The 17,818-nt window shown below is 40.1% G+C and overlaps 1 protein-coding gene and 1 long non-coding RNA gene across 25 annotated transcripts in view; one reads left to right on the forward strand and one right to left on the reverse strand.

The window, feature by feature from the left end:
• SCYL3 (SCY1 like pseudokinase 3) overlaps positions 1-17,818 on the forward strand; it is an 80,274-nt gene that overhangs the window by 23,719 nt on the left and 38,737 nt on the right. For 14 of the 24 annotated variants that reach the window (XM_009437955.5, XM_063795477.1, XM_063795481.1 and 11 more), the window contains 7 exons: positions 3,210-3,312; positions 4,525-4,636; positions 6,593-6,670; positions 9,055-9,194; positions 10,767-10,951; positions 14,355-14,526; positions 17,632-17,793. In XM_009437955.5, the coding sequence (XP_009436230.1) occupies positions 3,210-3,312; positions 4,525-4,636; positions 6,593-6,670; positions 9,055-9,194; positions 10,767-10,951; positions 14,355-14,526; positions 17,632-17,793 (952 nt within the window). The remainder of the gene's footprint in view (positions 1-3,209; positions 3,313-4,524; positions 4,637-6,592; positions 6,671-9,054; positions 9,195-10,766; positions 10,952-14,354; positions 14,527-17,631; positions 17,794-17,818) is intronic. The other 10 variants (XM_063795518.1, XM_063795513.1, XM_063795521.1 and 7 more) reach the window with 1 other exon arrangement.
• LOC107969220 (uncharacterized) lies at positions 183-17,710 on the reverse strand. Its single transcript, XR_001710905.3, has 3 exons — positions 17,626-17,710; positions 10,803-11,002; positions 183-2,160 (listed from the first exon to the last, which is right to left on the reverse strand). It is a non-coding gene; the product is annotated as an uncharacterized LOC107969220 (long non-coding RNA).

Below are 17,818 nucleotides of genomic sequence, written 5' to 3' on the forward strand. Positions count from 1 at the left end.
AGATTAATCTTATCACCACAGCTAGGGAGCCAGCTTAAATTTTTTTGTCACATAAACACCTATGATATTGTTTAGAGGTAGAGATACCTCAGTGTGAACAGACAATTATACCCATTTCATGATAAGTAGTTGTATTAGTCTGTTTTCATGCTGCTGATAAAGACATACCTGAGACTGGGCAATTTACAAAAGAAAGAGGTTTATTGGACTAACAGTTCCATGTGGCTGGGGAGGCCTCACAATCATGGCGGAAGGTGAAAGGCACTTCTCACATGGCAGCAGACAAGAGAAGAGAGCTTGTGCAGGGAAGTTCCCTTTTATAAAACCATCAGGTCTTGTGAGACCTACTCATTATTACCAGAACAGCACAGGAGAGATCTACCTCCATAATTCAATCACCTCCCACCGAATTCCTGCCCATGACACATGGGAATTGTGGGAGTTACAATCCAAGATGAGAGTCACAGCCAAACCACATCATTCCTCCCCTGGCCCCTCCCCAGTCTCATGTCCTCACATTTCAAAACCAGTCATGTCTTCTCAACAGTCCCCCAAAGTCTTCACTCATTTCAGCATTAACTCAAAAGTCCATAGTCCAATGTCTCATCTGAGACGAGGCAAGTCCCTTCCACCTATGAGCCTGTAAAATCACAAGCAAGTTAGTTACTTCCTAGATACAATGGGGGTACAGGCATGGGGTAAATACAGCCATTCCAAATGGGAGAAATTAGCTAAACAAAGGGGCTACAGGCAAGTGTGAAATCCAGTGAGGCAGTCAAATCTTAAAGCTCCAAAATGATCTCCTTTGATTCCATGTCTCGCATCCGGGTCACGCTGATGCAAGTGGTGGGTTCCCATGGTCTTGGGCAGCTTCTACCCCTGTGGCTCTGCAGGGTACAGTTTCCCTCCTGGCTGCTTTCACAGGCTGGTCTTGAATGTCTGCAGCTTTTCCAGGCATGTGGTGCAAGCTGTCAGTGGATCTACCATTCTGGGATCTGGAGGATGCTGGCCCCCTTCTCACAGCTCCATTAGGCAGTGCCCCAGTAGGAACTCTGTGTGGGGGCACCGACCTCACATTTCCTCTTCACACTGCCCTAGTAGAGGTTCTCCATAAGGGCCCTGCCCGTGCAGCAAATTCTGCCTGGGCATCCAGGCATTTCCATACATCTTCTGAAATCTAGGTGGAGGTTCCCAAACCCCAGTTCTTGACTAATGTGCACTTGCAGGCTCAACACCATGTGCAAGCTGCCAAGGCTTGGGGCTTGCACCCTCTGAAGCCACATGCCGAGCTCTCCGTTGGCCCCTTTCTGCCATGGCTAGAGCGGCTGAGATGCAGGGCACCAAGTCCCTAGGCTTCACACAGCATGGGGACCCTGGGCCTGGCCCATGAAACCACTTTTTCCTCCTAGGCCTGCAGGCCTGTGATGGGAGGGGCTGCCATGAAGATCTCTGACATGCCCTGGAGACATTTTCCCCATTTTCTTGGGGATTAACATTTGGCCCCTCATTACTTATGCAAACTTCTGCAGCTGGCCTGAATGTCACCTGCGATTTTCTTTTCTATTGCATTGTCAGGCTGCAAACTTCCCAAGCTTTTATGCTGTGTTTTCCTTTTAAAACTGAATGCCTTTAACAGCACCCAAGTCACCTCTTGAATGCTCTGCTGCTTAGAAATTTCTTCCGCCAGATACCCTAAATCCTCTTTTAAGTTCAAAGTTCCACAGTTCTTTAGGGCAGGGGCAAAATGCCACCAGTCTCTGCTAAAACATAAGAAGAATCACCTTTGCCCCAGTTCCCAACAAGTTCCTCATCTCCATCTGAGACCACCTCAGCCTGGACCTTATTGTTCATATCACTAGCAGCATTTTTGTCAAAGCCATTCAACAAGTCTCTAGGAAATTCCAAACTTTCCCACATTTTCCTGTCTTCTTCTGAACCCTCCAAACTGTTCCAGCCTTTGCCAGTTACCCAGTTCCAAAGTCCCATCCACATTTTCGGGTATCTTTTCAGCAACTCCCCACTCTACTGGTACCAATTTACTGTATTACTCTGTGTTCACGCTGCTGATGAAGACATACCCAAGACTGGGCAATTTACAAAAGTTCCACGTGGCTGGGGAGTTCCTTAAAATCATAGCAGAAGGCAAAAGGCACGTCTCACCTGGTGGCAGACAAGAGAAGAGAGCTTATGCAGGGAAACTCCCCTTTTTAAAGCCATCAGATCTTGTGAGGCCCATTCACTATCATGAGAACAGGGCAGGAAAGACCTGCCCCCCATAATTCAATCACCTCCCACTGGTTCTTCCCAGGACACGTGGGAATTGTGGGAGTTATAATTCAAGATGAGATTTGGGTGGGAAAACAGTGAAACCATTATCAGTAGTTGCACTTTGCTGGAATCCATAATAATTGTGGAAGCAAAAACCCTAGTCCTTTCTTGTATGTCACCCAAACCATTCATCTATCTCTAGCTGCCCATTACTTAGGATTTCAAGATGCACAGAAGAATGATTATTAAGAGTGCTGGTAAAGAAAGATTCTATTTACCAATAAATTCAAAAGCAGATGCTCCTTCTATAAATTTGTTCTTATAGCCACTATAAATAATCCCCAAAGATATATTTAGTGTGCTTTACAGGAAATATGAACTCAACTGTAAACTTAAGTATAGACCTCAGACTTGACCTAAGACTTGAAATAAATCAGATTTATCCAAATCAGTATTATGTATATATACTAGTGTTTTTAAAATCGGTGATTTGCGGGTTTTAAGTCAATTTAGGGGGTCCTGACTAGCATTTTATAAAAAAAAAGAATAAAAGAACATGTCTTTGGGCATCTTAGATAGTAAGGCTAAGCACTGTTTTATGAAACTTTTGTTTCCATTATGTGTGTATTTATGCATGTGTATGTATAGTAGAGCATGATATAAGACATATTCTTTACCATGGGTTGCTGTGAAAATATTTGTAAAAGCCACCGACATGTGCCATATTCTAACCTTTTTAAAAATTTTTGCTCATTTTAATGTTTATAATCTTCAACAAATTTTATTCACTAATAGTGTTAAGAATCTATACATTCATGTGTGGTGGTCTGAAGATAGATTTGAGTATAATAAATACAAACATGGGAGAAGGTGCTTCAGAGAAAATTAGAAATGGCTTATAAGGCAGATCCTCTAGTTTTAATTGTCTTCACTGCTTTTAGTCTCCAGAATTCACAACTCTCCCAGAGTGTCATGGACATGCCCGGGATGCCTTTTCATTTGGAACATTGGTGGAAAGTTTGCTCACAATCTTAAATGAACAGGGTGAGTTGGAGTTATACTACTGCATCTGTAGAATAAGTAGGAAAATCATCCATGACCTATTCTGTGTGGAATTCAAAGGACTACAGTCTTTGAGCACAGTAAGGAATCTTTTGCTTACCAGGTAACTTTTTTAGGGCAGATACTAAGAACAGTAAGGAAAGAAGCTTTGGGTTTCATTAGTTTGCATGGTGAAAAGCATTTTAAGTAGGAAGCACTTTGAACTATGGCTGTCAGTATCATGTGTGATTATCTTATTAATTGGTAATAGTACTTAAGCGGTCTAAATGTAGACTCTATTCCTTGTTGAACCAGCCAATAAGTACATAACTATCATTAATGATTTATATGTAATAATCTGAATAGGGTAAAATTCATAATTTTTTGTTAAATTGAGCTTAACATTTCTTTATTCTTTCAAAGCTCATTTGATTTATTTTCCTATTAATTTACTCTTCACTTTTTTCTTTCATTGCCTCTTAAAGCTCAGGCTGCTAAAGACATTGTTTTCTCCTCTCTTCTGTGTTCTCTAACTGCATGCTTGGCAGCCTGCTTCACTCTCCTGTGCCCACTTTAGGACTTTAATTTTCCACTCATTGAGTTTACTGAGGCATGTGTCACAGTAGGCCCCTTATTGGCCTACATCTCACATGGCTCAAGCTTTGTGCCAGTTCTAATGCAGTTTATTCTGCCAGGCTTATGCAGTGTTCTGATTCAGCTGTCAGCTCTAAATTGTCCCATCCTAAATACTTGAGAATTAAATCCTAAGGCCCAAAGGCATCCATTGTGTATAATGAACTAACTATTCTATGTATTTAGAATGGTAGCAATTATTTACTATCCTTGGAAGAATTGTAAATATAATCATTCATATAACTGTTCTGTGGATGAGGAACCCCTGTTGAGAAAGACCCTCAAACCTATCACTGTTAGCCCTTCTTCTTTGGGCCTGAGCTGGGTTAAATGGATAATCAGGAAATGAGAGGGTATAGAAGGGAATGGCACCTGGGGTGGGGTTTGACGGTGGTGGCAGGACAACTTTCTACACCTGCCAATGAGTTTTGCCTAAGGCAAGCAGGAAGCTGTTTAGCAACAGCCAGGGCTTTGTTTGTTTGGGCTTTTACAGGTTGGTTTTTGCTCTCGGCAGTCTCCAGCTATAGAGGTCCTGAAAAGAGGGAGAAGGCATTGGAAACTAACTGTAGCTCTGGATTTCAGTTTCAGCGGACGTTCTCTCCAGCTTTCAACAGACCTTGCACTCAACTTTGCTGAATCCCATTCCAAAATGTCGGCCAGCGCTCTGCACCTTACTATCTCATGACTTCTTCAGGTGAGGGCATCTGGTGTGGTGACGCCAGCTGCTTCCGGAACACTGCTGCCTGCTCTCGTGCCTTGGATAAGTGGCAGTGGGGGGTTTTTGGAGTACCAAATGATGCAGTTTCTGTTGTTAATTATTAGGAGAGATTGAATCATGTCCACAGGAGAAAATAGAGGAAGAAATTGGGTTGTCTGTCAGTTTCCTATTATAGATAGGAAGTTTTAGAAATCCTTGATTGTCTTGAAGGCTTGGATTTAGAAATTGTAGCCAGATTTATTAGGGCTTCTAATAGTGAAGAAGCTAGGTGTGTCCACTGGTTTACAGTTGTAAGTTAATTGAAAAAGTTACTAAACCTAGCCTTTCTTTTCTGCTGCCATTATATTATGAGTTTATTATTATTCAGTTTTTCTCATGGGGATGGGGAATGAGTTCATATTCTTTGTCTAGTAATATGTGATGGAAGAGCAAATAAGTTGGTTTAGAGGCAAGGGCACAATATAATTTAATACCTTATTAGATTCAGAGATATTTTTGAACCCTTCTTCAAGGTTAGTTTTAATTATGTGTCCTTCATTTTTTTATTTCCATGACTGCAGAACTTCTGCACAGGTTAGTTCCATATTCATGACTTCTATTAGCAAAGCCAACCTTATGTTAGTTTTAAAACTAAAAATCCTATGTGTTTGCATTTAGAGCTTGAGAAAAACCAGAGCAAAGGGAAGGCTAGTATTCCCAAGTGGGGAAAATTACCTCTAGGATAGAACTAGGGGTAGGTGGGGAAGGGTAATCTTATTAAATAAGTAGCATTTATGGTTACTGGGCTTATATTGTCATATTTCAAAGAAACTATTCAAAACTTTCCCATTATGATCGTCTTTTTTGAGGATGTTTTTAAAAATCTGTATTTTTAATTGACAAATAAAAATTTTATATTTATCATTATGAGAGTCTTTCCAAAGTACTTCTATGCCCTTTTGGATGATTCTTAGAAATATTTTATTTCCCTTGATAAAAAGTCTCTACAAAGAACAATCCCTTATGGTAAATAGATTCTCTCATCACTCTGTGTAAAATGAGTTATTTATTAAGAGTTGTATTGTAAATTGAGAGGGGAGAGGAAAACTGAAAACACACAAACCGCACCTGCCAAAATCCCACTGTTAATGTGGGGAGAAACCCCAGTCAAGAGACAACAGTAGGAGCCAGGGTCAGCATCCCTTACAGAGGCAGCTGAACCAATTTGATTGATTAGATTTAAGTTTAGACATCTTTGCTGCTGAACCAGGGGGAAGCCTAAAGTAGGTATAAACATAAGATGTGAAGATCCAAGTGGTATCTCTGCTTACTGGGCCTCCCAATAGGCTGTCCAGCTTGTATGCCGGAGCATCTGGGGTCAACAGTCTCATATACAGTAGGGTGTGAGCTGAGCAGTGCACAGCCTTTGGAATTCTCTGGCAGCCCTGTAGGAAACCGACCACTTCTCTCACACTAATCCCTGCCTGGCTGAAAGAATGACCAAGTAACTTACAGCAGGAGAAATGAGAAGATTGCTGTATGGAAATTCCACTTTCCACAATCTCTTTAATAGTTTTTATTTCATCAAAGGAGACTTGAGAGTCAGCAATATTTTGTAATGGTAATGTCATTTCTCCCAGGATACTTCATTTAACATCCTATTACAACCAACAATTGGGAGGATTTTTCTGACTAAACCATAAAGCATGTTAGCATATGTGTGTTTAAACTTGTATCTTCGTCACAGATCTCTTTGATATTAAAATATTAGATTTCATAGAGGCTTGTTCCATAGTATTTGTCTCATAAGCTACTTAGTTGTAATAGAATCTTTAAATGGCAAAGGAGAATGTTTCTTGGTTGAAAATTATATTGATGTAGTCTGTGATTATGGCCTCAATATTTAACATTCTCTAATCTGTTCTGCTGAATTCTTCTCTTTTTGGCATTTAGAAATGATTTTCTGGAAGTTGTGAATTTCTTGAAAAGTTTAACATTGAAGAGTGAAGAGGAAAAAACGGAATTCTTTAAGTAAGTTCAGAAAATTAAGAATTTAAATTGAATAACTTGGATTAAGTCCATATAATCACTTTAGGTATTCTAGAGAAGATGAGTCAGATATTTGGTTTATTTCACATTTATTGAACATTTCCTATGTGTCAGGCTTTCTGCTAGGCCCTGGGGTAGATATTTCTGGTGAAAGAAATAGATACCCAGACTGATAATCCTTAAACAGAGAGGTGGGTACAGTAGAGCTTTTGGAAGGAGTCCTGAGAACACACAGGGCAGGAGGAGGTCGTTAGAGAAAAGGTATTCTGGGCAGAGGGGCAACATGAACAAATGCACAAAGACAAGACCCAGTGTGACTTGTGCAGGAACCGCAAACAGTTGAGTCCTGCTGGGGGACAAATTCCAAGACAAGGACAGGTAGGAGGTACACCTTGCATGTGGCAGTGAGGAGTGCTGACATTATTTGTAAATAGGGGACTTCAGGCATTGAAGCCATCAAAGAGATGGAAGCAGGCTGTGAAACAGATTAATGTCCCTTTAGGTGGTCACTTTGTTCTCTATTGAGTGGGAAGGCTTAACTCATTTAAGATTTGGATTTGGTTAGTGACTATGGTAGTCCAGGCAGTAAATATGAAGCCACACATAAGGGCATTAATGTCTCCAATGAAGAAGACACTAAGATAAACATTTAAAAAGATAAAGCTGAGAAGCCTTAGTGATTATCACCAAATGAAATAGAGAATATTGGAGGAGAGGACCTAATATGCAGGGAAAATTATGACTTCAGTGTTGGATATGTTGGTTTGAAGTATCTGTTGGACTTTAGATAGAGATATACATGGACAGTTGACCAGACAGGTCTGAAGCTTCAGAGAAGTCTTCAGCTGATGAGCTAGAGGGAAATATTACGGTGTTATCAGCCTATAGTTGGTGATATTTTCACAGAGAAAGTGGGTAGCATGAAAAGGACAGCGAGCCCAAATTGTAATCCTGGGGCACCCGACCTTATAAGGGGGCTGGTGGGAAGGAGTGGCTGACGAATGAGAAGCAGGGGTTAGAGGAGACTCAGAGAGCTAGGAAGGCTATGATATTCCCAAAGGAGTAGGGAATTTCACGAAGGTAGGAGGAACGAACAGGTACCTGTTCTTTTAGTAGTTAGGAAGACACTGGTAACTTTATCTTAGCAAGAGCTGTTCCAGCAGTGAGAGTGCATTGGGCTGAGAAGTGAACAGAAGGTGAGAAAGACACTGGAGAAAAACTTGGAGAGAAAATATTACTGAAGAAGCAAATGGAGTCAAGGAAGGATTTTGTAAGGGTGGAAGAGACCTGAGCATATTAATAGACAAGGGAAAGGAGCTAGCAGAAGAATGGAGGGAGCAGTTGAAGCTGCAATCAAGTTGGGGAGATGGCTGGTGCATTGTCCTGGAAGAGAGGGGAATGCTGGGGCAGTGGCTGGATGGGGGTGGCCTTAAGTAAGAGGAGGCCCTCAGATCCTTGATAACTAGAAGGGAGGTGGGAATGAGTATCAATGTAAACCTGTTTGCTGATAGCGGTGTAGGGGTTTGAAGGTGATAACGCATGTGACCTGTTTCCTAATAAAGTAGGAGGCAAGGATATCTGCTAAGGGTGATTGTATAATGGAGTAATATTACCATTAATACCTAATATCTGTATTTCTTAACAAAGTGCCTTTATATATGTTGTTTTAATTTACGGGGATAGTGACAAAAGCCTGTTTTGTTAGTTATGGAAACTTTCTACATTGTTTAAATTTGAGAAAGTGTCTTTTATTATCTACAAAGCCTGTCTTATTAGGGTAAAAAGGAGGGCACTTTGGCTATTAGTAAGGGGATAATTTGGTGGAAACATTTCCTGGTGTGAATTGGAGGTGTGCTGACTAGCTGGCTTTGCCTCACACTTTCTGTATTTTTTTTTTTTTTTTTTGAGACAGAATCTCACCCTGTCACCCAGGCTGGAGTGCAGTGACATGATCTCAGCTCACTGCAACCTCTGCCTCCCAGCTTCAAGCAATTGAACCTCAGCCTCTCATGCCTCAGCCCCGAGTAGCTGGGATTACAGGTGTCTGCCACCACGCCTGGCTAATTTTTGTACTTTTAGTAGAGATGGGGTTTCACCATGTTGGCCAAGCTGGTCTCGAACTCCTGACCTCAAGTGATCTGCCCGCCCCGGCCGCCCAAAGTGCTGGGATTACAGGTGTGAGCCACTGCACCCGGCCACGCATTTTTCTTAAGTACTTGGGGACCAATCTGTTCACCTTCTCTATCTCCATTTCAAATGCATCACTTTGATAGAAGTGAGAGAGAGGATGTGTGTAGGCTAAACTGTACAAGTAAGCTGATACAGTGTCATGACCAGTTTCCTGGGCTTTCCCTTTTTGTCCTCAGATTTCTGCTGGACAGAGTCAGCTGCTTGTCAGAGGAATTGATAGCTTCAAGGTTGGTGCCTCTTCTGCTTAATCAGTTGGTGTTTGCAGAGCCAGTGGCTGTTAAGAGTTTTCTTCCTTATCTGCTTGGCCCCAAAAAAGGTGAATGCTTTTTCAAAGTGTTATTGCTAGTTAAGAAGTTTGGTGATTATTAGTCCATATTTGAGCAGGATGAGATTACTGTGTGGTGTAGTTAATGTTTGGTTCTAAAAACGGAGAACAATTGTTGGCCCCTGATGTGATAACTTTAATTGAAACCTGGGTACCAGAGTTCACAGGATAAATGAAGCATCTTCCTAGAGAGTACAATTTACTATAGGAAGTGTTATATCTGACTAGAATCTGAAATATACATTTGAAGTTTTAAGGTAAGGCATGCATCTTCAAAGAACTTTTACATTTATCATGAATCATTTAGGCCTGTGCCTCCTACCTTACCAAGAGCAACCCATTTATTTTCTATTTTCAGTGAAAAGCACTGAGATCATTTTACTTCCTGGGGCTTCAGGTTTTTTTCCGAATGTGGAATGAGGTTATTGCTTTGGAATTTTACAATTTTATAGCACTAGAGATGGTAACACAACAGATGAGAGAATATAGTATTAATATGACACTAGAATTTTAAGTTACGTAGAATGCTGCTTTCAGAATTTATTTTCTTAAAGGGATCTCAGTCCAACAAAGCATTGTTACGGTTTAGAATTTCCTTTTATCTCTACTTTGATACCATTCTCTTTAGCCATCAATTTTTCTTTATAGCTCTTACATCCTATTCCTCAGTAGGTCTTACATAGGGGTGTGCCTCTGAATCACCTATGTTGCTTTTTGAAAATTTGCCTCTTTGCTTGATCCATTGGTTCTAGAACAGAGAGCCAGGACATAGGTATACATATTTTTTAAAAGTTCCCAGATAATTCTCAATACATACCTGCCTGATAACCACTACCATAAATACTGGAAAAAGAGGACTATCCAGCATCAAAGTCCCACTGTAGCATTTAACACTTGGTTTTGCAAATAAAACTACAACAATATCAGTATGTCACAAATCTAGTGTATGAAATTCCTCACTGATTAAACATAAATTTATAAAAAGTTACTCAGAATTCTGTTAAAATACAAGCTTTGTTGTACACTATGATCTCTAGTATTTCAAAAACTCTACAAGGTAAGTGTACTTAACATAATTAAGCATTAAGTAATTTTCAGTCAAGAAAAGAACTTTCCTTTGGTTTGGAGCATTAGAATTTAGAAGAATACTGGCCGGGCGCGGTGGCTCACGCCTGTAATCCCAGCACTTTGGGACGCCGAGGCAGGTGGATCACTAGGTCAGAAGTTTGAGACCAGCCTGGCCAACATGGTGAAACCCCATCTCTACTAAAAATACAAAAATTAGCCGGGCATGGTGGCGGGTGCCTGTAATCCCAGCTACTCGGGAGGCTGAGGCAGGAAAATTGCTTGAACCTGGGAGGAGGAGGTTGCAGTGAGCTGAGATCGCGCCACTGCACTCCAGCATGGGTGACAGAGTGAGACTCCGTCTCAAAAAGAAAAAAAGAATTTAGAAGAGTACTTACAATATGTGTAGTTTTGGGTTCAGTGTATGAATTATGCTTAATACTCTTCACTGAAATGAAAATTTGTTTTTTCATCTGTAACCTTTGATTTTTCGGGTAGATCATGCGCAGGGAGAAACTCCTTGCTTGCTCTCACCAGCCCTGTTCCAGTCACGGGTGATCCCCGTGCTTCTCCAGTTGTTTGAAGTTCATGAAGAGCATGTGCGGATGGTGCTGCTGTCTCACATCGAGGCCTACGTGGAGCACTTCACTCAGGAGCAGCTGAAGAAAGTCATCTTGCCACAGGTCAGAGGCCAAGTTTGCAGTGGGGTTGTCACAGAACCTGAGGGAAGAGTGCTGAAAGAAAGAAAGAGTTTTGGAGGTATTCAGATAATAGCTTAGAAAGCCTTGAGGCAGCAGTCTGTGGAATACAAAGTGCTGAAATTAAAATTGCATTTCCATTCCATTCACACAGGCAAATCGATTAAACTGACATATTTGGTCTTAACCTGGGAGAAACTATAATTGTTTGCTAATTTTGGGAGGGTAAATGAATAACAATAATGTATGGAGCACTTTGTGAACATAACATATAATTATCCATAATTATTATAAAGTAATTAAATTAGAACAGAGAGCAGCATGAGATGATTCTTATCAGTGGCTTTCAGCCTGTTGTTATCAGCCACTAGGGAACCTTATTATGATTTGCCCACCAAAGGGTTTTGTTAGTGAAACTAATGAAAGGTTTGTATTAGTTGCTTAGGCTGCCATAACAAATTATCACAAATTATAATGGCTTAAAGCAATACAAATTTATTCTTAGTTCTGGAGGCCAGAAGTCTAAAACCAGGGTGTTATCAGGACCCTGCTTCCTCTGAAGGCTGTAGGATGTGAAAGGGACTCCTCTTTACAAGCTTCTCGTAGCTCCCAGCAACCCTTGGTATTTCTTGGCTTGTGGCTGTATCATTCCAGTCTCTGCTTCTGTTGTCACGTGGCCTTCTTACCTCCTTGTCTGTCTTTACATGGCCTCTTAGAAAGACACCAGTCATTGAATTTATGGCCTACCCTAACCCAGTATGACCTCATCTAAAGGTCACATTCTGCATGGACATGAATTTTGGAGGGACACTATTCAACCTAGTATGAGGTTTTAAAAAAATTGTTTTAAAAGACTACAATCACATGGTGTCTTTCAAATAATTTTCCTATGAGACAGATTAACATTCTCTCTGCTTTCAAGGAGCTCATAAGTGGGACGTGTTTCAGTCATCCGTTGCCATGTAAGTACCCCAAAACTTAGTGCCTTAAAACAATAATCATTTTATTAATTCTCATGATTCTTTGGATTGACTGGACTCAGCTGAAGGTTCTGTTCCACGTATCAGCTGAGTCTTCAGTCATCTGGGGCCCGACAAGGGTTGACACATCCAAAATGGCTCCTTGGTATCTTGGAAGGGGTGGCTGAGAGGCTGCGCCTTTCTCTCCATGAATTTTCAGGAAGCTTGGGGGGCTTGTATCCCCCCATGTGACATTTCCACATGATTTCTCTAGCAAGGTAGGTGGACTTCTTAAATGGCTGGCCAGGGCTAAAGAAAAAAAAAGGGCAAAAGAAGCCTTCTTAAAGTGTAGGTTGTGAACTGACAGTCATTTTTGCCTCATTCTCTCGGTTAGAGTTGGAAAAAGCCCAGGCTCATTGTGGGATGGGTTTACTCAAGGGCATGGATACTGGAGGTGTGATTCACTGCGGGCTGACTTTAAAGTCTCTATGTTTTAGTAACTACAACATAGCACTTTGTATTTACATCTGCAGCAGTAATTGTTACCCTGTATGTAGTTGTGTCTGGAAATTTAGAAGAGGAATGAAGCACTTTAACTCTGAAATGGAGTTGTCATCATAGGTCTCAGAATTGGACTGAGGTCAAAGAGTAAATGTTGAGCATGTGGAAGACAGTGAAAGCTCTCATTACTTAGGAAACTGCTTCCCCTAAAGAAGAGTGGGCCAATTTGTGTGTGCTAGGAAGTTTACTTTGGTAGCAGTGTGGAAGAGACCACAGAAAGGGAGATAAGCTAGGAAGCTGTTAGAATAGTTTAGCTAAGAGATGACAAAGGCTGGGGAAAGTGTGACAGTGGATATAGGAGAGGGACACAGAAGGGGTAGTACTCAGTTTCTCATTAGATGGAAGAGGTGTTGAGGATGACCAATTTTTGGCTTGGGCGGATTGCTGTTTTATGATTATCATATTCAGTGGGCAGAACTCTAATCATATGTAAAAGAAACATGCTTTAGTTTACATGTACAGAAAGTGATCTGTTAGCATTGGTCCTAATAATTATCTTTTGAGTCCTGTTTGAAACCTTTAATCTTACTATATAAATGAGGAAACCAGGCCAGAAAAATAAAAAGACCAATTGGTCAAGTCACATTGAGAATTATTAGCAGAGCTAAGACCAAAACCAAAGATTCCTGATACCTATCACGCCCTGCTGCTTCCAGTAGGCAGGCCAGTTACCCTGGCCTTGTGTCTGGCTGGTGCAGATGCTTTGAAGGTCATTTCCTTCCTTATATGCAGAGCAGTACTTGCCTCATATCTGCATGTGACTGTCTTCTAAGGTGTTTTTGGTTGCAAGTAACTGAAACTCATTTTAAACCAGCCAAAGCAAAAAATTAAGAATGTTAGACTACCTTAGATGGAAATCAAGTGCAGCTGGGGCTTACAGCCATGTTTTTCATTCCTTTCTTCTGTCTGCATTTGTTTGACTTTTGACTCTCTGAAGACCAGCTTTCCTTGTTTTGGTGTGCACATGGCCAAAATGGTTGTCCCATAACTTCCAAGTTTTCTGTCCTCATAAAAAAAAATTATTTTAGAGATGGGGGTCTCACTGTGTTGCCCAAGCTAGAGTGCAGTGGCTCTTCACAGGCCTGAACCCACTACCGATCAGCCCAGGAGTTTGACCTGCTCCATTTCCAACCTGGGCTGGTTCACCCCTCTTTAGGCAACCTGGTAGTCCCCAGCTCCTGGGAGGTTACTATATTGATGCTGAATTTAGTGCAGACACCCAATCAGCATAGCACACTACAGCCCAGAACTCCTGGGCTCAAGTGATCCACATGCCTCAGCCTTCTGAGTAGCTCGGGCTACAGGCACTTGTCCCTGCCTGGCATACTGTCCTCATTTTGAGTAAACCTATATAAACTGAAAATATAAATTCTAGTTTATATTACTGGACAAAAGATCATGATGGGCTCAGTTTGGGACAGGTGGTCCTACCCTTGAAAAGAGCTGAAAAGAGAAGCATGGACAGGAACGTAACTGTTAGTGCCCTAGATGAGTTCTGAGTGCGCTCTGCAGAACACTGCCAGTACATGAACTTTTTATTACAGTTCTGTGATGTGAGTACAGATATGAAGACTTAACATTTAAAACCTTTTGTAGCAATTTGGCAGAGTAATTTTATGTTCCCAACATATGTCTTTTTAATTTTGTTTTGATTGTATTTTTTAAAAATGGTAAGTCTGTGATGGATTGGGAGGGGAAGATACTGGTCTTTTACCACAGGCAGTTTGAGAGCCACTGACCTGGAACACATATCTAAGATAATGTAGTTTATCTAAGCACAATCTGTTTGCAGCCCAATTGCTCATTTACAGGGGAAGAAAGAGATAGGTATTGTGGTTGTCAACCCTTATTACCTCATTTGCTCCTAGGTTTTGCTGGGCCTGCGTGATACTAGCGATTCCATTGTGGCAATTACTCTGCATAGCCTAGCAGTGCTGGTCTCTCTGCTTGGACCAGAGGTGGTTGTGGGAGGAGAACGAACCAAGATCTTCAAACGCACTGCCCCAAGTTTTACTAAAAATATTGACCTTTCTCTAGAAGGTAAGAATTATTAAAAGATCTAACTTTTTGTGTCATTTTTTTAGATTTTTAATATTATATAAGTAATGTAGGAGGGTCATATTCAGTCAAATGATATAAAGAAGTATAAATAAAAAGTTAATTTCTCTTTCTGAACTTCTCGGGGGGATTTTCAGTGGGAATCCTTTCATACTTTTTTTTTAAGCAAAAGACACACAGATATATGTTTACACGTGCATAGAGAGTCATGTACCACATAAGGACATTTTGGTTAACGAAGGACCTCGTAAATGACTGACTGTCTATACCATGATGGTCTCATGACATTATAATGGAGCTGAAAAATTGCTATTGGCAGTTGATGTTGTAGCTGTAGTGGAATGCATTACTCATGTGTTTGTGGTGATGCTGGTGTAAACAAACCTAGTGTGCTGCCAGTCATATAAAAGTACAGTGCATACAATTATGTGCAGTACATAATACTTGGTAATGATAACAAATGACTATGTAACTGGTTTATATATTTACTATACTTTTAATCATTAGTGTATTCCTTCTGCTTATTAAAAAGAAAAAACTTTAACTGTGAAACAGCCTCCAGGGGTCCTTCAGGAGGTATTCCAGAAGAAGGCATTGTTATCAGAGGACATGACAGCTCCCTGCAGACCTTCCAGCGGAATAAGCTGTGGAGGTCAAAGACAGTGAAATTGATGATCTTGACCCTGTGTAGGCCTAGGCTAATGTGTGTGATTGTGTCTTAGATTTTAACAAAAAAGTTTCAAAGTAAAAATAAGTAAATAATTTTAAAAACAGAAAAAGCTTACAGAATAAGGATATAAGAAAATATTTTGGTACAGTTGTACAATATGTTTTAAGCATAGTATTATTACAAAAAAGTCAAACAGTTAAAAACATTAAAAAGTTTATAAAGTTATAGTAAATAACATTATTGAAGAAAAAGTTTTAATAAACTTAGTGTAGCCTAAGTGTAGTGTTTATAAACTGTATGGTAGTGTACAGTAATATCCTAGGCCTTCATATTCATTCACTGGTAACTCAGAGCAACTTCTAGTCCTATAAATGCCATTCATAGTAAATACCCTATACAGGTATACCATGTATCATTATATTTTTACTTTTCTATGTTTGGACACTCAAATAATTACCACTGTGTTATAATTATCTACAGTATTCAGTACAGTAACATGCTGTATCAGTTTATAGCCTAGGTGTTAGTAGGCTATACCATCTATGTTTATACAAGGACAAAATCATCTAAGATGCATTTCTCAGAACATATCCCCATTGTTAAGTGACACAAGACTGTGTAGGATTTTTGTTTAAATGGTAAGAAAATGCCATGCACAAATCTATAATTTGTTTTCAAGTAACAACATATCAGGGACCTGTCTCCCTATACATAGAAGTCTAACTTACTCTTTGAAAGCTACCTAATATTTCACTGAATATAATTCATTCAGTGATTTCTTTATTCATGGATACTGCATCCATTTCTGGATTTTTAATCCCTACAAACAGTGCTGCAATGAATATCTTTACACGTGTATCTTTCCAGTTGGTCCCCCATATTTGCAGGTTTGCATCTGCAGATTTAACCAACTGTGGATCAAAAATACTCAGAAAAGAAACCAAAAAATAAAGGTATTATAAGTAACCAAGAAATGACTTAGAGTATTATGGGATGATATGCATATATTATATTTAAATACTACATCATTTTCTTTAAGAGACTTGAGCATCCGCAGACACTGAATGTTAGAAGTAAACTTGCTGGGCCAAAGGATATATTTTAAATTTAGTAGATACTGTCAGCTTACAAAAAGGTTGCATCAATTCTTATTAACACTAGATGTTTAAGTTTCTTGTGACTTTTGTTGGCCTATGGGGTAAAAAGCTGTTGCCTTTTAGATACTGCAGGAAGTCCTTATTTCTGGTATGTTCCCAGTGGATGTTACCTGGGAGGTAGCAGTAATTTCTGGTCTTACAAGAATTTTTTATCAACAATGTCATTGCTCCTTTGTATAGCCTTCAGTAAGACAATGACCTTGTTATGTAATTCTGGATCTCTAACCCAGTTCTCATTGATAGTTGGTAACATGGAGACACTTAGCAGAAAAGAGTTAATCAGATAGGCTTTTCTCTAATTTTGATGCTAAAAGAATTTTTAAAGCAACATTGGCTTCCTGAAGTTTTGAAGAGCGTTCACCTCTTCCTTGGTGCTAATGAAACCAGTGTCATGGCTGCAAAGAGCTTGAAAAGGGTGATGTAGAGGCTGTGGTCTCATTTTCAGCTATGAAAGGGAAATAGGAAATTAAGTCTGCCTGAAAGAGAGGTAGAGAACATGGTTCAGAGAAGAAGACATCGGATAAGGCATTAGATAGGACTTCAAGGAGGATAGTGGCACAAATAAGAGTGGAGGGCTTGTAGAGGCCTGGCCTTAGAGTGCTGGGGTGAGGAGGGGGGAGATGTGGTGCTGAAGAGAGCTGGGGACCTAATCGTTAAGAGTTTACCCCAGGCCATTCCCCACATCCCCACTTTTTGGCCAAAAATTGATTGAATCATTTTGACCAATGCCCATTTTTTTAAGTAAGTATAAACTTTCTGGCAAACTGTTAAGGACATTTCTTGAAACTAATTTTTTCCCCAGTTGGGGGTTAAATGTCCACAGCTTAAATTTATTATTTTAACTACTTTTAAGTGTATAGTTTTGTGGTATTCACTACATTCATATTCTTATGCTTATACTCTTCAACTTTTATTCTTAAAAGGAAAGTAAGTAGAATCAGTTGGTTTTAAATCTCCACCAACATGTTTTGAAGGGCTATAACTTTTTAGCTAGGTGTCCCAAAGGTTGTATCTGTGTAATGCTTTGATCCATCACCACATGGAGTGGACACAGCCTGTTCTTAAACACCTCTAGGGACAGGCAGTCCATTCCATAATGGGTGTATGTCTTCAAATGTTTGAAGATGTTCTCTCCTCCATTTTATCCTTTATATGTGTAAAAATATACCCATTTCACTTAACTATGCCCACCAACCATGTGATAGATCAAGAAGCAATTTACTGTCCCTTTCATGTTTTGGAGTTTTTATTTACCTTCAGATTCTCCTATGCGTGTCGTCTGCAGCCATCACAGTCAGATCTCGCCAATCTTGGAGAACCCCTTCTCTAGCATATTCCCTAAATGTTTCTTTTCTGGCAGCATGCCCATCAACAGCAAGAAGCACATACAGCGAGATTACTACAATACTCTTTTACAGACAGGTAGAAATATTAAATTTATATAGCT

This window comes from Pan troglodytes, chromosome 1 (assembly GCF_028858775.2).
Source record: "Pan troglodytes isolate AG18354 chromosome 1, NHGRI_mPanTro3-v2.0_pri, whole genome shotgun sequence".
Classification (NCBI taxonomy): Eukaryota; Metazoa; Chordata; class Mammalia; order Primates; family Hominidae; genus Pan; species Pan troglodytes.